At 41.3% G+C, this 20,269-nt stretch overlaps 1 protein-coding gene across 1 annotated transcript in view; it reads left to right on the top strand.

Moving 5' to 3' along the window:
• The first annotated feature begins 9,505 nt into the window (after positions 1-9,505).
• Positions 9,506-20,269, top strand: part of UMODL1 (uromodulin like 1) — a 65,736-nt gene continuing 54,972 nt past the window's right edge. The window contains exons 1-2 of the mRNA XM_084622213.1: positions 9,506-9,594; positions 14,119-14,361. Coding sequence (XP_084478339.1) covers positions 9,519-9,594; positions 14,119-14,361 — 319 coding nt within the window. The 5' untranslated portion in view covers positions 9,506-9,518. The remainder of the gene's footprint in view (positions 9,595-14,118; positions 14,362-20,269) is intronic.

Genomic DNA, 20,269 nt, shown 5'->3' with positions numbered 1-20,269 from the left:
GCTTAAATAGTTTGCTGAATCAAGCCCTAAATTAGAATCTGGTCCTGCATAATGGTAGGGGCAGAGCAAGGAGAGAAGCCACTCTTGTGCCCTCTTGCCTCACTAGTGAACCTGCACAGCGGCAGGCAGGCTCTGTCCCTCTGATTGCTTTCCTATTGAGAACGCTGTTGTTTTTTATCGAGAGCAAACAAAAAAATAACAGCACTATTTCATGTATAAGAACTTTTCAAAAGGATGTCTGCTTCTTTCTAGCAGTATTTCCTAAATATAGTGGGAGGTCTGAGCAATAGTTTTTGGTTTTGTAAGGTCTGCATTTTAAGCAGGATTGTTCCATCAAAGAACTACAGAAAATGAGCACTTTGATGACCTCCAAATTACACAATTTTGGTACACTCAGAGATATAAGATCAGTCAGATGTTCAGCATGACCTGCTCCTGACTCATGGGATTTTTTTTCTGCTGCTACCAATAAGAACTTTTATCCTCATGAATCATTTTTATACAGCTGTGCATATTAGAGGAAAAACAAAACAACTTGCCCATGGAAACGTGGGTTGGTTTAAAAAAAGAGCAAGTAATTTAATACAGTAAGAGACTGTTCTATATGTGGGGACTTTTCTGGGTATATCACTGTCTGTCTGTCAGTCACTTCAGTCCCATTTCTGTAGTATCCGAGTGCCTCAAAATTTCTAATATACATATCCTCACAACACTCCAGTCAGGTAGGTCAGTGGTATTATCCTCATTTTACACATGGGGAGCTGAGGCACAACAGGACTAAGGCCAGATCCACACTAGAAAAGGTTTGCCAGTATAACTATACCAGCAAACCATCCATCGTAGCGTAGACACAGTGCTTTTGCCACTATAACTTATACTGGTTCCCCGAGCAAACTAAAGTATACCAGCAAAAGCACTTTAATGCCAGTATAACAAGGGCTTCTGTTGGTATTGAAATGTTGCAAACAAATCACACCCCTAAATGACATTACTACACAGGCAAAAGGTCTAGCATAGACTTGGCCCAAGGTCACACAGTATGTCTGTGGCAGAGGTGGGAAATGAACGCAGATCTCCCAAGTCCCAAGCTAGTGCCCTAGCTCTGGGGAATGAGTGTGAAGAAGGATTCTGGAAACACATTTCACTGCTTATGAAATTAGGCAAAGATGCCAGTTATGAAAATTGATTTTCTGAAACAGGAAAGGAAATGGAGCAGGTCTGAATCTTGAATGATAGGAATGATTATTTTTTTTACTGCAGGAAGTTTATTTGTAGAAGATCAGCTTATTTATATCAACTAGCAAGATTTACCGAGCACATTCATCTCTGGTGTAAGTCTGTTGACTTCAGTGGAGTTATACTACAGAGGAATGACCCCAAAGGTCTGATAGTAATAATGTGCATTAAAAAGTTGGGCCCGATTTTGCAATGATATGCATCCTGTACTATCTTATTAAAATAAATGGAGCTGCAGAGCATATAAGTCACTCCAGCATTTGACCCCGCTGTGGTGAGTAATGGTATGTGTGGGAATACAGTGTTAGCCTTCGTTTACCTCTGGCTTTTTTAAGGCCACAGGGAGGTAAAGCGGTATTGTATATTAAAAATAAGCACATATCATCTTCCTTCTATACCTGGCTTACGAAAGGAGAAAGGTTTAATTTTTCAGATGTTAACTTTGATTATTATAGATCATATTTGGTAGCATTATGCTCTTGTGAGTGACCCTGCAAAGAATAAAAAAATCTACTACTTCCTGCTAAGGGTCTGATGCTGCTCCCCTTGAAGTAAATAAGAAAATTCAAATTGACCTCACTGGTGCAGGATGCCATCCTACTGCTGCAGCCAAATATATCTGGTAAATTCAAACATATTTATCACTGAATAATATCAGGCCGCTCTTGATGAAAACAAGTTCCTCTACTAGTTTTGGCTTCTCACTGGAGCTGTGTGATATTAAACTAAAAATAGAATTGAGAAGCCAGAGATGGGAAAAGAGCTATTTGACCATTTCTCTGCCAATTTATGATTATTCCCTAAAGTACACGCTAGTTCTTTTTGCCGGCTAATTTTTAAATGTCATCCCACAGCCTAACAGACTCGATTGTTGGAAAGGGTTTCCTGACAGTTATTTCCCTTTCTTAGTTTTGTCCTGTTACCCCATTATATTGGTCTAAATAATTATCATTCCTTGGTGTTTACACCAGTTGGGAGTGGGGGGTGGGAAAAGGGACAAGGTGAAGGGAGGGAGGTGCTTGGTGCGGAGGTCTAAAATAGCTCGAGAGGAGTCAGGGTAAGAGGCAGGGCAGAGGGGAACAGGCAAGGGAAATGGGTTAGTAAGTGGAGCTGTTGCAAAGAGGAACAGGAAGTAATGGAGAGAGGGAAGAAGGGACTCAGCAATAGTAGGGACAGTAAGGACCAGGGTGCTCCCAGGACAGGTGTGAGAGGGAAAACAGAAGCACCAGTATTGTCAACCCCAAGTGTTCAAAAGACATTAGATTGGCTTAAAAATTAAAAGATTTAAAAAATAATAATGTGGGAGTTCTCTCCATTCACTTTCTGGTTTTGGACCCTTTAGGGATCAAATTTTTAAGCTTTCCCCCCCACAATCCTGAAGGGCTAGAAACTTACTTTTTCACACAATGAATCCAGAGAGCCTGCTGAAATCACATAACTCCAGGAGCTGGGGCTTTAAGAAAACCACCACATACAGGAGAGCTGGCAATGCTGAAACAATGCCAGGGAGAGGAGGCAGCAAGGCTGCGGCATTCATGAAGTGAAGGGTGCAGCAGTGGAAAGGAGAGTTTCTGAGTAGGGAGAGGGAAAGAGAACACAGTCTCCCACTAAGCTGCAGGGAAAAGACAGGTTTAACTTGAAGAGGTTGCAGGAGGATTCCCTGGTGCAGAAGCAGGGCTAAAGTATTGCTGCTTCTGGCCGTATGTTCACGACATGGGGCTTCTGGACAGTAGAGGGTCCTGGAGGTATTTGGGAAAACTAGATGTTTAGCTTTAGTTCCTGTCTGCACTAGAACTATTAACTAAGTTTGTGAACAGTTGCTGGCTCTAAACATGGTGTGTGTAACCATGGCAGCTAAACATGTGTCACTCTTGGCAGAGGCTTCGGCTGGTATGTGGTTGTCTTTGTGTAACCAGTTTGTAACACTGTTATTTCACTGTGTGGGCAGGACTTTCTCACCATGCCTTGAAAGAGCACTTTAACCATGGGCCACAGTAATGTGGTGTGGTGGGCTGTGGTCCTAAAGTTCTGGGGGCTGTAGGGAATGGCGTGGCGCTTGCTGTACAGCTATGATATAACACTGTTAATGCACCTATTCATTTTGTGGTGCTCTCTGTACATTATAATTATTACGCCGTGTTTGTCACTGATCCTATGAGCTCTGGAGCTCTGCATAAGAACAGTAGTGGGCGTTTTCAGCAGCGCTAAGCATTCTGCAGCGTACATTGTGACATCATAACGATGAATTATTTTCCAACAAAACAGATTTTAGTGCATACCAAAACCAGTGCAAAAATCCTCTCTGCTATTGAAAAACAAATACAATAGAAACGTCTGAAATAAATGAATGGAACAGAACTTAACAAGGGGGAAGAACATTCATGTCTGTTTCAGCTATACATAAACGCCAACCGTGGCTTTCACAGGTCAGTGTATGTGAATTTGTGATTTGTAACTATCACCCTGTGTGGAGAGATAGGAGTAGGAATGTGGCCCTGATGCCCCATTGATTGTTGTGGGATGCAGGGAGGTGCTAAAATGGAGTTCTCCACTGACTGCAAAGGGCGTCGAGCCTCTGCTTATTGAACCTGTAGGTCAACCACAGTCTGCAGCATCTGTGTTTGCTGTTGGAGAAGCCCCATTATATCTTGGTGCATCTCCCACCCCTATTCCTCTGGAACTCCTGGGTCTTTCTCCTGTCTGCATTTGCCCTATCTGGGCTGACTGAAATGTTCACCATCCAGGCCCTCTGTTCACTGTCAGATGCAGCACTGCCTTGTGAGATATCGGAGGACATGTCCTCCTGAGTCCTCTTCCTCTTTCTCCTCCTTATCATAGTTTGGCATTCAGTGTGTGTGGAGGGGAATCCCTCAAGGCCACAGCAGCTACAGCTGAAACACACAGATGTATCATTGGATTTATGGTCATAATGGAAAGCAGATGTGAAGTTTCAGAACATCCTTCCCTTGTTCTCCCCAAAGTTTTAAACAAGAGATGCTTATTGAAACTTCAGCTTTGGAGCACGCAGTACTGTTCTCCAGTCCAAGCCATGGTGAGTCTGGCCCACCAGAGGCAGGAGAGGAGGGGGAGAATGAGGAAGGAGTTGTTCAGCTGCATGAAACAATACAGTTTAAGCCCCTGTTTCTATGAATACGAGCATAAGGCAATGGTGCTGAATACTGGCACCATTTTCCATAGGCGGTGGCAATTTCAGTTGATATCTCACTCCGGAGGGTAACAAAGGCACAGAGACCACAGCTGCTGCTGGTGTCCTGAAGCCACCTGGGCCTATATGCCACTAACTTGTTTACTGCAAAAGTGCCTGCCAAAGTCATCACAGAATGGTGTGGGAAAGTGTCCTAGCACAAAGGAGGAAATAAGGCTGCCATCCCTAGAAATCTTCAGGTGAGGATTACAGAGTGCCTCCATGGAAGTTTCATTGAGATCTCTCAGGAGGATTTCAAGGTACATCCCTATGTAGGTAAACAAACTGCTCCGCTTACCCTGCAGGGGAATGAAAAGCAGATTACACCAATACCACTGTTTGTTGTACCTCTACTTCTTCTAGTTGAGCACATTGATGAAAAATCTATACCTGTGTCCTGCTAAGGTGGGGTCAGGGAGCATCTGTACATTTAAACATTCACACACTAACCTGATGTTCCTTCCCCTGCATCAGGCTCTCCCATACTCAGCTGCTGGGACTGACCAGACTGCGGTGGAGTCCTGGCTTATGGAACTCCATTTTCCTCCTCCTCAGTGTTCATGGCAGGTGTTTGTGCCTTGAGCTTCTGGGAGGTATGTATAATACTCTGCCAGGTGCTCATGGGGTATCCTCCAAGTATGGCATGAATCTCATTGTAAAAGGGGCAGGTCTGCAGCTCACCACCAGTTCGACTGTTGGCCTCCCTGGCCTTCTAGTATGCCTGACACAATTCCTTCACTTTCACGCAGCCCTGCTGCTGGTCCCTGTTCTAGCCCTTCTCCTGATTCCCCCATGCAATCTGCTTATTGATGTCCACATTTCTATGACTCATCCATTGTTGTACTTGCACAACCTCTTCTCCCCACAGGCCCAGGAGATCCAGTATCTCCTGTCTACTCTAGTCAGGAGCTCATCTGAAGCATGTAGCCAGCATCGTCAGCTACAATGCACACAACAATGGAGAGCTGCTAGGCGTGCTCACCGGGCTGGGCAATCAGGAAAAGGCTCTTCAAAAATACACGGGAGTTTTAAAAGGTGTGGTGTGTCTTCCTATTTCTCTGACCCCGGGGCAGTGGAGTTCACAACTGTGATCAGAGCCGTCAGTTGTCAAACATTGTGGGAGAGCTACTGAAGGACTGACAGGGTTGACACAGGTAACAGAGTGTATACACTCACACTGCGTCAACCACAGTTCATCGACCATCACTCAGTGCCACTCAGGGAGGTGGTGTTACTGCGTTGCCGTAACAGGGTGCTTATGTTGGCAGGAGGCAAATTTGAGTATAGACACATGCATCAATAGATTGACGCAAGGCAACTTACACTGACCTAACTTTGTAGCATAGAACAGGCCTTACTTTCATGAAAGGAGGATCACAGCGAAGCCTGGCTGAAAAGTGCTGCAAGGATTTTGCGTGAGCCAAACTCTGTGAGACTTGAGAGTATCTCATTAATTAAGTCTCAGCTCTTGAATGAGTGTTATGACATTCTTTTATATAAAAGAAAAGGAGGACTTGTGGCACCTTAGAGACTAACACATTTATTTGAGCATAAGCTTCCGTGAGCTACAGCTCACTTCATCGGATGCATGCCTCTGTACGAGTTTTTCATGAAGTTGATGGATTTCCACTCCATACGGCTAAATTCAGTGCATTGCATAATGACAGGTTTCAGAGTAGCAGCCACGTTAGTCTGTAGCTCACAAAAGCTTATGCTCAAATAAATTTGTTAGTCTCTAAGGTGCCACAAGTACTCCTGTTCTTTTTGCGGATACAGACTAACATGGCTGCTACTCTGAAACCTTTCTTTTATATGTAACCATTTGTTTCCAATACTACTTCTTGCTATTACTTTGAATCTCTGTGAGTTGTTAAACTTATCCTTGATTTCATTATAAGCAAATCTCAGTGCCGTGTGTGTTTGGTAGAGTGGTGATCTGAGGTGGAACTGATAAGCTGGAATGTACTGCTCCCCTGGGAGCAGTGAATCAGCAAATACTGAGAGTGTCCAGTGGGCCAGAGACTGGACACTCCAGGGAGACACGTAGAGAGCTTGAGGATTGGAGCGTGCCTGTTGCTAACCTGTAGAATGAAAGCAGGTCCTGCAACGCTTAGAGGGGAGTGCTTGTGTTGGTGGAATTGGGGAGCTGATCCCTGGCAGGTGCTGACAAGGCTTCCTCACACATAGGGCAGGTGATACTGACGTGCCTCACAACCCTGAGTTACCCCCCAGGAAGCATTACATGCTGTCACAAAGTGGCTGGATCTTTATGGGGAGGTGGACCTTGGCCTCAGCTGTGACACAATTAGCTAGCCTCCACAGGTGGTGAAAAACAACAAGGTCACATGACTTGCAGTCAAGTGGCTTAAGTAGGCCTCTTAAGAAAGATAGGAGGGCCTATAGATGCTGTTTTTCCTCTAGGGAAGGAGAAGGAAGACTCTAAAAGGAAGCCCTGGGAATTGTTGCTGAGCAAAGGAGAACAGAGCATAAATTCAAGCATGTGCCTAAGTTTTTCAGAATTGGGAGCATTAGTTCTCTACTGCAAGATACAGAGGCTCATGCTTTAGCTACAGAAATTCTAGGTTCAGAAGTCAGAGATCGATAAGGTGACAGTTGTTACGCAGCCAACTCTGGAATACTGTGGCTGTTTTAAAGTAACACTATACAACAGTCTAGGTTAGTAAGTGAGGAATACCACATGTACTTGAAACCACAGTGGAAATATAGGTTGGCAGAATGTAATTACCTACATTTGAATCTTTACAGGACATTGCATAGAACATTCTCTGTTCTTCCAAAAGTACTATGGAGTTTTTAATGACCGTAAGTCAGGATTTAAGTTCTATTAGGATTAGTTATAATTTTTCTGTCAACATTTTTTGACAGAAAGTTGAGCTTTTGGCAAAACAAAATTTTTTCACAAAGAGTCTACTTTCAGCGGGAAATGTTGGCTTTTTAGTGAAAAAATGAACACCCCAATCCCAAAATATTTCTATTTGGAAATTATGCTTAGGGTGCCTCATGGAAGTTGTAGTTCAGTTGCATCCTCTTTTTCCTCTGTGGGCTGGGCTTCCTGGCCAGACGACCATGCTGCATGGTGCTGAGGGATTCTCATAATTCTCCCATCTCTAAGAGGAGACACCATAGTGCATCATGGGAGCCTTTGCCCAACTAGGGAGCCTGGCCTACAGAGAAGAATGGGAGCATGACGCACCCAAACTACGACTCCCATGAGACACTGTGTCAGCATTTCCAACTCAAAAGATTGTTTTGGGGCTGAATTTTTTTTGATATTTGAGTTTCCACGAAAAAAACAAAATTTTTAGTGGGAAGTTTAGATGAAAATGAATTTTTTTCATTTTGGTCCCAATTTTCTAGGGAATTTTTTTCCCAACCTGCTCTAAGTTTTTAAATCTCATGCATCAAAACAGATGGGTAGAGCCAACAGCAGCTAGGTTTCCTCAATACTATGCTGGAGCTCTGGCTCAGTACTGAGTCAGAAGGAAATAAATTACTTATTGGATCACTCATTGCCTCTGCGTGTTACCTGGAGGCCTAAACTGATTTAGCTTGGGTGGTCTAACAAGGTAATTGTTCAAAGATGTATGGTTGCATTGTTGTGGCTGAGATCTTAAACACACACAAATTGGAAAATTCACAATTGTGGTCACCATAGAAACTTTACCTGGTTCTCTTATGCACTGGTAGTAATTGGTACTATTGCTATATGACATTACAGTAGAATGTCAGAGTTACGAACACCTTGGGAATGGAGGTTGTTCGGAACTCTGAAATGTTTGTAGCGCTGAACAAAACATTATGGTTGTTCTTTAAATAGTTAACTGAACATTGACTTAATGCATCTTTGAAACTTTAGTATGCAGAAGAAAAATGCGGCTTTTAATCATCTTAATTAAAATGAAAGAAGCATAGAAACACCTTACCTTGTCAAATCTTTTTTTTAAACTCTCCCTTTATTTTTTTAGTAGTTTACACAGTACTGTACAGCGTTTGCTTCCCCCACCCCCCTCTGCTGGTATCTGATTATGTACTTCTAGTTCCAAATGAAGTGTGTGGTTGACCGGTTAGTTGGTAACTCTGGTGTTCGTAACTCTGGTGTTCTACTGTATTTATGTATTAATATATTTGTGTGGTGCAGGCATACCATAACTAACTTTCCAGGCTTCATTCTGAAATCTCAGTTATAACATTTCATTAGTGAGGATTTGTGGGGTTATTTTGTTTTTGTTTTGCAATAAAAGAGAGAGAACAATTTCTATGCTTGCACGTTGAAATGTGCACCCTGTGTTTGAAGGGTGTGGATACATTTGTCTTTGCAATTTACATTCCTGTTTTAGATGGTGAAAAGAAAGGGGTTCTGGATGCCCAAATTTGATTATATATAACCTGATCCTGCCCTATCGCTGCCCAGCCCTATTCTAGCTCTCACTCGGCCAGCAACATGCGTGACAGTGGGGTCACAACAAAATGAGGGAGGCACTAAAAGCAGCCAGGGAGGAAGCTTAAAGTTAGGAGGGAAGCATTATTTTAACATATCCAGTTATTTTTAATCACTTTGACTTCAAGAAGCAGAATCTCGGAGGCCAATAATTTCCAGGTGTGAACTATAATATAACATCAGCTCTGATTTGGCCAGAATCAAAATTGGCTTTAAAATGAATGCTGAGGTAGAGTCAAGTGTGTGAGATCTGGTTCCTGTCTGTCTGATGTTCAAGGCACAGAAGGGGGTTAGTGCTGAGAAGGAAAGAGTGGACCAGTGCAGCAGTTTTTCTAATATCTTGTTTGGTAAATGACTACATTGGATGGTTCAAGCTGTGCACTGGTAGGCTCGGTAATTGAGATGCAAGGGTTCCATGGGGAAAGCATTAATGAGACTACAGAGGTGAAATACCCATTGGATTTTCTCTTTGTTCAGAAGCCAGTTGTCATCACCCATTTGCAAAGGAGAAAAACAGAGGAAAGTTTTTCCTTATTCCAAAAATCTGGATGTAATAACAACTGGGTTTTTGTTCCCTGGGAACAAAGAAGAAGAGTGATGCCAATCTTTGCTGGTACAATGACCAGGATCATTGTTATTTCTGTCTTCATTCTCTGGACAGCCACAGGGCAAGGGAAAGGAAATGTCTTTACAGGTGAGTAATGCACGATGAAGCTGAGAAATGTTGGGTATTTTAGTTTGGATATGATGAGATGTCCCTTTATGCTAAATGAACCAGTGATTGTTTCTGCTCTATAGAAACCCAGCTGCGTCTCATTGACCACATAAGAATCCCCCAATTAAGAAAACCTGTCATTTCCCTTTAGCCAGAAAAGAGAGGCTCGAACTGCAGCTTTATACTTAGTCATGTGCCGATTTTAATGAAAAATCCTTTTCCTTGTCTTGAGGAGTATCTACAAATTAAAACTAGCAAACTTCTAGAGATGTATGAGGTGGCAAAGGCGAGAGTATAGATGGCACATCTTTAACTCTCACCCTCAGTTATCGGCTGTGAATGGGAATAATCCAACCAAATGACCATGAAAATTTCTGGCTTTGGAGCACCAGTTTTAATTCCTAGTTTACTCTTAATTTCTAGACTAATTCATTATTTATTTAGATTTGAACAGCTTTTAATTTTTGGCTGGGGTTTTGTTGTTGTATTTTTTAAAAATTGCCTCGGTGGCTTTGAAATTCTCAGCCAAAATATATAACCCATTTCTTAATCATGGATTTTTCCTCAATAACCGTACCAAAAATCACATTTTAAAAAATCCCCCTACAGAAGGGGGGAAAGGCTGAAGATACAGAGATCTTTTTGTGCTTGCTTCAAAAAATGTTTGAGGTTTTCAGATATGAGAGCCTAGAAAACAGAACCTTTCATTCAAACCTTTTCAAATTTTGGAGGACAGAGCAGTTGTTTGAATCCCCTGGGTGAGGACCCACCCACATGGGTTTAATTGTAGGTCACATCAAAGCAATTAAGGACTTTGTCTCTAGTTCATGGTTGGCTTTTGATCTCAAGCATTCTTGCAAATTTCAGCCCAACATGACAACAGTTGATCTTGTGAGTTTTCCACAATTTCGGATGAAAATCTAGCATGAACAACTCAGAAGTTTTTGGCACCGGTAAATTTGACCATGATCCCATATACCAGGCCTGATTGGTCTTGATCATGAAATCAAAACACAGCCTATTCCTAATTCAGAGTCTGAGCTGAATACTGACTAACCAATGCAGCTCACCTCTTATAATAAAATAGTCACATTGCTGCTTTTGTTGTTGTTCCTTTAGTATAATAGCTTCGTACTTTGCCTGCCCATGCCTGAGATTGCTAAAATGAAAACTGAAATGCTCAAAGATGACAGATCTAATGTAACAGAAGTAACTTCAGATGATTATCTGCTTTGCTAGTAATTTCAATCGTGAGTTGGCAGAAACACGTCCAGTACACTTTAATTCCTGCTGATTGGGAGCTAATGAGCAAAGAATGCCAATTTGCTGAACAGACCAAATTGTGCTAAGCCACAGTGCTCAGGAGAAACTGCTGTCCCCAGAGAACTGAGCTCTCATAGTAACAAGCGTTATTTTAAATTAGACTGCACTGTGGGCCTGATCTAGCTTCAGAGAAAGAGAAGCTGGAACTGTGCTTGCTTCTGTTAGCTTTGGTTCGGTCTCTTTAGAAGTGCATCTTTCTACACTCTCATGGGAATCCCTCAAACCTGCTTTCTTGGCTCTGGCAGTTTCATCCCATGCCTAGTGAAATAGCCATAAAATTGAATTGCATACATCTGGCCTGACATCAGTGCTTTTTAATTATATACTTTCACTTGGTTTTCAAACATCTGTACCATTTTACTTTCTAGATTTCATATCAGTATATATGTTGAATGTTGCTACAAATCCCAAACTGGTTTTGGTTGCCCTGGAAGCTTTAGATTTGTAATGATATCTTTAGACTGTCTTTTCAGCTCTGGATGTGAGGACATATATCTTTAACCTTCCTCTTATCTCATTGTGCTGTTCTGTTCAGGTTCTTATACCACACTCATGGCAGTGAGATCTGAGCACTGTTGTCATGGTGATGAGGGTGGCTGGGGGCATGCAGAACAGCCCACACAATCCTAACATTTTAAATTGTAACACTGCAATTCTTGAACATCACAATTTTGATCTATGAAACCGAGGAGCAGACTCCATCTATATGTATGGCCTCCTCCATCCCAGTAAAGTCTGAATGCCATAATTATTTTATGCTCACAACACCCGAGTCAGGTAGCATTATCCCTGTTTTATAGCTGGAGAACTGAGGCAGAGAGAGAGAGAGATTAAATGAATTGCTCACAATCAGACAAGTGGTCTGTGGCCAGATCCTTCATGGATGTAAGTCAATGGTGCTCCATTGAATTCTGTGTATATACACTGACTTACACTAGCTGAGGATCTGGCCCTCAGTTCCAGCTTTCCAAACAGACCTCTTAAAAATGAACCCACCAAATTTTCAATTACACATTTATGTGCGCACAAATAAGGGTACCGTTTGCTTACAAATGTGGTGAGCATGTTTTTTGGGGTGTGTGTGTGTGTTTGAAAATGTGATGTATAAGGACCAGCATCTAAAATTTTTACACTGAATTAGTTTATCTATTTTTTTGTCATCTCTGAGTCATTTGTACTGTACATATTTTGATTGCATGCTTCTGTTTGGCTGACCACAGTTCTCTGAGAGCCCTGAAAGGTGCAGCCCCACCACACTTTGATTTCTGTATCCACTTCACATTTAACTTATTAAAAGCCCCTTCCATCTTTCTCTGTGTGTAAAGTTATACCAGTATAAATGTATTTATCTGATTATTCTTTTCACATTTCCAAACGTCACCCCTCCCATTTTTATAAAAGCTCAAGAGGAAATCATGTTGCCTATCACACAACCCTAAATAAAATTACTTACAATTTTACTCTAATTAAATACTATATTTCATTTGCCTTGCTAGTCTACCTTTTCTTAATGACCCCTCTTGATACTTTCATTTTGTTGCACGTGATTGGGATTCACCCATTAAGCTTTTCAGATAAGTCAGTTGATTTTATTATCAAATTAAGTATTTGAATGTTTAAAACTGTTTTTTCATAATCTGAAATAAGTCAGCTGAAAATACTATAAATACCAATTCCATCCGTAGGAAGGCCCTGATGCTGCCAGCATTTCTGAATGTGCAGCACTTTACTCACATGGGTAGTCCCATTGAGAGTAAAGGCAAGCACACACATAAGGGTTTTTCAGGATTGAGGACTGAAAAGATCCTCTTTTATAAAGTGATCTATAATACACTGACACACATTATAATTGTATCGGTCATAACTTCTACTTTAATAAAACAAAGACTTTAGCCAAGCATCACCACTAAGCCTTTACTTGAGACAGCATAAAAACAAAATACTTCTCTCTCAAGTTATCTGTCCCTCTAATTGGGAGCAAATTTTGGGTTGTGTCATTAAGGAAAACTTGTCATGATCTGTAATCTTTCTTTTTGTGAATCCCACATCAAATGCAATTCATCAACAACCTCCCATTAATCCATGCTAGCTCATCTCTGTTGTTTTCCTTCTACAGCAGGTCTGTTTAAGATTTTGAAGATGACTGCTAAGATCAAGGTCAGGGCTTAAGAAGCAGAGATTTGAGGCTTAATTTAACACATGCCTTTATGGAGGCCCTGTTAAATTTACCCTCATCTAAACTGATTTCAGGTCTCAAAAGACATAGGGTCAGATTTTCAACCTCAGTATAAATTGGCATAGATTCACTAAAATCAGTTTTCAGAGTAACAGCCGTGTTAGTCTGTATTCGCAAAAAGAAAAGGAGTACTTGTGGCACCTTAGAGACTAACCAAGTGAGCTGTAGCTCACGAAAGCTTATGCTCTAATAAATTGGTTAGTCTCTAAGGTGCCACAAGTACTCCTTTTCTTTTTACTAAAATCAGTGGAGCTCTGCAAATTTATAACAGCTGAGGTCTGATTCATAGGATTTATATTGATGAGCCACTAAAAAATTAGAAGGGTAAAATGGAAAGTCCAGTGACATGGTCTTCTGGGAATGCTTGTCAGCGGAAAGATGTCTGCAAATGTTGTGGGGTCACCATGCTCTTGTCTTCTAGTATAGTCTTTCAAAGGATGTTGTTGAGGTACTGAAAATAAGATGGGATGAAGCACACAAGGGAAAAATAAAAAACCTAATGAGCTTCTCCCACTTCTGATTTCTACGTTTCCAGACACTATGAACTTTGTCTTTTTCCTCAGAAAAATCAAAGATGTTCCGAGTCCCTTAGCTCACATGTGAATTTTAGACTAATTTTGTTAATGTCCATAACATTTATTCAAGTTATATTGCTATTGTTCTGCCCAATCTCTCAAGGCATTTATGTTTATCTGGAGCTTCTCACAAACTGCATAGTTTTTACTAACCAAAAAAACTCCCACTACTAATTGCCATCAGCAAACTTCACCTGTCCACTTTCTCCAGTAACATTCTTTCTAATAATGGCCTTTCTGAGAATCAATCATTCATTAAATGGCTCTTTTTTCTTATATCATAACCCAGTTTACATCTAAACACTGAAGGAAACTCATTCTGTAATGCTAGCAGCTAACCCTGATTTTTTAATTTTTTCTATTTTTTAGAAAAAGGCCTCTCCTTGCTAGGCTACCATCTGTGCAACTATAGCGTGACTAAAACTGTGTCTAAAATGGCTGCCTACCAAAAGTCATATGAGAAACACACTTCTTGTGGAGGATGGATTCCGTGGATGGTTTGTCCTAAGACGTCTTATAAAACTCAGTATCACATCATTGAAGTCCCTGAGATTATGAATTTTACAGATTGCTGTGAAGGGTATGAACAAGTTGGGTTCTATTGCACTTTATGTAAGTATTAGAATAATTATTTAAATAAATATTCCTTTTGTTAGGTGATTGTAGATTTTGACTCAAAAGGCCAAGTTCACTGCTGGTGCCAGTCCATTGCAACCGCTGAGTTGCATCAGTAGGTCATCGGTAAATTTGGTTCAAAATGTCCATTTTGGAAATGCATTACTTTGCCACATATACAGCTTGTCTTTGTATGTGTCAGGGTTGGTGCACATTAGTAGAGCAGTGTGGAGTAGCTTGCACAGTCATTACCTGGTGCTGTACCTGTTCTGTGTATGACTTCATTTTACAGGGCTATCAGTCAGGACTGCTGGAAACATGCCGGTTTAATTTCACAAGGACTTATTTTAATATTTGCTTGAATTTGGAGCCATGGCAATTCCTGGCCCTCTTCAAGTTGTGCTTTGAATTTTGAGTTCAAATGAACCTAAAAATTCAAACGAAAACTTATGCAGCAGCTGCCTGCTGTCATGACTCCTTCATGAATCCACAAGTTGTCCCAGGTTTGCTTGAAAAGTTGGAAAATGCAGTGAACCTTTCACTGAATCTGATCTGACTTTCTGGTTTGTAACAAAACTCCAAATCTGATATGTTTCACCTGCCATCAGACCACGTTGAACGTTTTGCACAGGGCCGCTTGTTGTCAACAATAAATCCATGTTTTAAAAAGCTCCCGAAGGTTACAGATACATTGAGTTCCTTAGAGACAGTGGGTGGGTTTTTCAGAAGTACTTAAGGGTATGTCTACATTGCAGCCTCCCAGCTCAGGAAGACAGATGTGCACTAGCAGGGGTTGAGTTAGTGTGCTAAAAATAGCAGTGCAGACTTTGCAGCATGGGCTAGCTACCTGCGTATGGACCCAGGTATCTGGGTGGGCTTTTACTCAGGTGGCTAGCCCAAGCCGATGCCTATGCCATAACATCCACAATGCAATTTTTAACATGCTAGATCAAAGAGAGAGAGAGCGTGTGTCTGTCTAGCCAGGCTAGGAAGCATGCTCCCAGCTGCAGTGTAGACATACCTCCGTGACTTGAGAGCCCAATATCATTGGCTTTCAGTGGGACTTCAAAGGTACAAGAAAGTACTGGTATAACTTAAGGTGTGGCTTTCCTATATCGTTAAACCAGTGCAAAAGTTTGTGTGGGCACTAATTTTGGTGATGAAAGTGGCTTATTTCCGTTTAATTAACCTGTTCCTAATTGACTTTAAGTAAATTAAACGGAAATAAGCCACTTTAATACTGAAATGTGTCCACACAGCCTTTTGCACTGGTTTAACTATATTGGTTTAAAAGATGATTCAGGTTATACTATACTTTCTTGTGTACACAAGCCCTTATGCTCTAAGTCACTGAGGTGCATTTGAAAATCCATCCCATATCATACACTGCAAACGGTTTATGCAAGTTGTCGATCATTTATTGCTTATTAAATCACTCTTTTTGGCAATGTAAGATTTCAGTTGAAATAACTGGAACATAAAAGTGGTCTCTGTGTTTAACCCACCTTTTTCTCAAAATAATCTAAGGGAAAAAAAGCATAGTGAGACACAAATTCTTCCCTGACTTATTCCTTCATGCAATTCTGTTGACTTCAGTCTTTTGTACCGGGTGTAAATCAATGCAGAATTTGGCCACAGACTGTAATATTTCCAGACAGTATCTTCGGGCTGGTGGAAAACTACTGTTGGTTATACAAAATTTCCAGGCAGTAACATCAGGTTGGTGGAAAACTACTGTAGATCAAATCCCTCCTTCAAGAACCACTTCTACAGTGTAAAAAATTAACCAAATAATGGCATGGCGGAGTAGCAGTCAGGGATAGTTGATATTTATTTATATAGCACAAACCAACAAAAATTAATTTTGGCCAAGAGTTTGAAAAGTGACTAGTGGTTTTTGGGTGCCTCTGTTTTGGGATGGATGCACATTTCTGAAAATCAGGCCCTTTTAAAGAGCCTCAGTTGGACATTCAAAAATTCAAAAATCGCTAGTCTCTTTTGAAAAATATCCTGTGCAATTAATGTATATTTTTAAAACAAAAAGCTTCTTTAACTAACAGTTCAGATGCAGCAGTGTTAGTGCAAACAACATCTACCATGATATACTTAATTTTAAAAACAAAACCAATATTAAAATATATGGAAATTGCCTGCACTGGTTAGATATACAGTTCTCAAACCAACCTTTAATTAGCACCATGCCATTAATTAGCACACCTATACTCTGGAAATGTTTGCTTATGGCATGCTATAATTTTGACTATTCTTTTTAAATTAATTTGGGAGTATTTTAACAAGCTAAAGAATTTGCATAATTTCTAGATGATTTCTAGCATTAGATTATTCAGGCATCTTACTGTGCTTTTCAGGACATTAGTCATAAATTCCATGAATTGTAATGCACTGTCTAGACAAACGCTTAAATAAATGATGAAAGGAGGACATTTGGAACTGCTGGAATTACTGCACTGCATGCCATTGAACTATTGTTTTTTCCCTCATGTTATCCACAGTGGCTTTCTCTATGTGCTTAGCCTTGTAGTGCAACCTATTCCTGTCCATTTTCCCACCTTTACTTTTTATAAGCAATCAAATCCCTCTGCCTGGGAAGGCAGGCCTAGGGGCTTTCTCTGTTTAACACTTGGGTGGAGAGCAGGGTTAGGAGTACATGACTGGTATGGTTTCTTCAGTAGCTCCTTTGAATGTTAATTGCACCTTTGTGACAATATTATACACGCAAGAAAAGATGTTAAAAGAACATTAATATGGTTGCAAAGTCAAGAACTCAGAAGTTAGGAAATGCCAGAATGAAAGTTGCTTGTGCAATCTATGTTTAGCTCCCTTGTGGGTATGAGTTAGAAAAGAGTCTTTAATTACATGATCACTTACTATTCTTTCCGCAGGACCCCTGCCTCATTTAGTACACAAGATGGACCAGCTCTGGGGAGGAATCAGAGTTGTGTAGTAAAAGAAACTGTTGTCTGTTGGACTTCTGCTTTATTTGTTGCAGAAGTTGGAAGGTGTATAGTGAACAAGGCAGGGGAGTGTGGGAAGGGAAAGGATAGTTTCATGGTTCAAGCAGTTGAATGTTGCCCTGAAGAATTGGATTCTATCCCTTCCTGTGCTGCAGAGTTCCCATGAGGTGCTGAGCAAGCCACTTAAGACTTTTCAAAGGTCGTCACTAACAGTGTGTTCCTTATTTTCTGGGTGCTTGACTTGAGACCCTGGGATCTGATTTACAGAAGAGCTGAATACTCACAGCTGCAACTGTAGTCAATGGGAGCTGCACTTTGAACATAAGAAGTGGTGTCTAATGCTACATACGCTGAAAAATCAGGTCCTAGGCCTCTCAAATTGGGCACCCAAAAAGAGTGGATACTTTCGACCTTAATCTCTTTGTGACTTAAGTTTCCCATTTGTAAAATGGAGATATTACTAGCCCACCCACCTCACAAGGGTGTTGCAAAAGAAAATGAATTAATATTTGTGATGCCCTCATGCTATAGTAATGAGCGCCATAGACAAGCTCCTGAGGAAATCAATAGTTCTGTCTTCAGAGCAGAGTGTAAATAGTATGCAGTAAATAGGCCACACATTGAACGATGAGGGTAGAAGAAAATACTGAACAGCGGCTCATGAAGTGAGTGAGCACTATCCACTCTGTGCACTGACTGAGGCAGGAGTCCTGTGGAAAAATAGTATCGGATCACATAATTAAAGACTGTATCATAATAGATAAATATGCACAAAGGGGCCGCATTAAGATTGCATAGACAACCTTTCTGATTTTTAAGATTGCAGCAGACTTCCACCTCCCTGGCTCCCAGTACCAGTCTCCTTGCTCAGCCAGAACCATTCCCCGTCCTCAGGCCCCAATTCCCTTCCCATCCTCCCCCAAACTCCAGTCCTAGTTTCCCCCCAGGCTCCTTATCTAATCTTCTCCCTCCAGCCTGGTCTGGCTCTTGTCCCTCTGGATTTGCATCAGGCAGCTTTCTCCTCCATGTGGCTTGGAGGACTGGGGTGGGGTGTCACGGAAAGCACTGGACAGAGCAGGAAGGTTGACCTGGCATGGTCCATAGCAGCCTAGAGTAGCAATTGCAGGGAAAGTCCTGCACAGCCCTGTGCTGGAGCATGCTCTGTGCAGATGGAACCTTCAGAGACACTAGCTGGGACTCTCTACAAGTCTCTAGTGAACATGTGCAAAGTGCATTTTTTCCCCAAGGGGCTTACAACTTGGCCAAATTTGAGCTTGTCCCGGGGATGTCAAAAGGCACATCGCTGACACAAAGGCCCCCCTGGCAAATGTCAAGTCCCTGCTCCAAAGCATGGAGGTGCTAGTCCTTCTCAAAGAAAATGTTGCCAGAATTTTTTAACATGGGCAAAACAACGTATTTTCCCCTAACCTCATTCTCAGGAGTTACTGATCTATTCTGGCTAAAATTCCCTACCCTGCAAAAAACAAAACAAAACAAATCAGCCTCAGGCAGACACCTGGTATGAAAATTTCATCCCAAATGGTTAAAGTATGGCAAAATCATAAGTAACTGAAAACACAGGGTCTTTGAAAGTGTTGGCAACTTTAATAATACATGATGCCAGCAGCCCTGCCTATAATCATCTGTCTCTGTTAGCTGTAGCTCACGAAAGCTTATGCTCAAATAAATGGGTTAGTCTCTAAGGTGCCACAAGTCCTCCTGTTCTTTTTGCGGATACAGACTAACACAGCTGCTCCTCTGAAACCTGTCTCTGTTAGTTCACATTTGGGTCCCTGTGACAGTCGCAGTACTTTGATCTTATGCTATATCGCAACCTCAAGCCAGCTCAGGATGATATGGTAAGGAAAGTTTTGGAGAAAGCTGTATATTATGAGTCCTGATCAGGTAGAGAGACAGAGAGAGGTTAATATTGAGCTAATCATGTCCCTTAGCATCTCTATCCCAGAGGATTCTCCTGCCTAACTAGGAATTGTGGTTATTATATGCAATAAGCTTGTAACTAAGCTTTTGGTTGCTAGGCAATGGAAACAGCATTTCTACTTCAGTATTTGTGTAAAGTTATAGAAGAAGAAAAGACTATCTGTAATTCTACTGACAGGAGACTATTGGTTTGCTCCCAGATAGTATGATGTTGTTTTGCAGATGGCTTAGTTCTGGGTGATTGTTCCCATGATACTTACAGTAGAGAGAATAAATTGATTTTCAAATGTGTCTTATATGATTAGACAGAAATGTGATGTGAGTCCATCTTTGTTTCTCTGCTGATATAAAAATTATGACCTTTAGATTCTAGATTAATGGATGCTATGGCTTTCAGCCAGAACTCAGTGGCATTCCCATCGCTTGCCCATGACTCATTAATGGTTTATGCTGCAGTTTCACATGCTAAAAAAAGAACTGTGTGAAATAGCTGTATTGAACCTCAGACTTTTTTAAAATGAGCCTTGGTTTCAGGATTTGATTGGTTCATAATTCTGAGTCCAAGCTCAGAAAAGTTCAATAAACATTGGCTTGTGGTAGTCTGCAGAATTGGGAAGCTTATTATTATTATTTGTAATATGGTAGCATATAACACAATAAGTCCCTGTAAAGGGGTGTTTTGGCCTGTTAGGCTCATAGGGAGCCTGAAGACCATGTTCCTGGAACACTGGAGTGAACAAAGGTGCAGGAAATGGTCAAAGCCAGAAGAGAAGAAGCAGTCCTGCGGAGTTAATAGTTGGATGGGGAAAACCCAGGACACTGTTTCTTTAAAGGTGTGGGATCAGGAATTCTGTAGTGTAGGGTGGGGCAGGGCTGCGTGTCCTCTATCTCTCAGCCACTCGGGAGGAGCTGTCAGAAGGAGAGCAGTGTAATATGCTGTTTTCTCCCTCTGAACAGGGGAGACATTGGCAGGAGAAGGAAGCCAGAGC

Source organism: Lepidochelys olivacea, assembly GCF_965140295.1.
Source record: "Lepidochelys olivacea isolate rLepOli2 genome assembly, chromosome: 1".
NCBI lineage: Eukaryota > Metazoa > Chordata > Testudines > Cheloniidae > Lepidochelys > Lepidochelys olivacea.
This window is presented reverse-complemented; position numbering and strand designations above follow the sequence as displayed.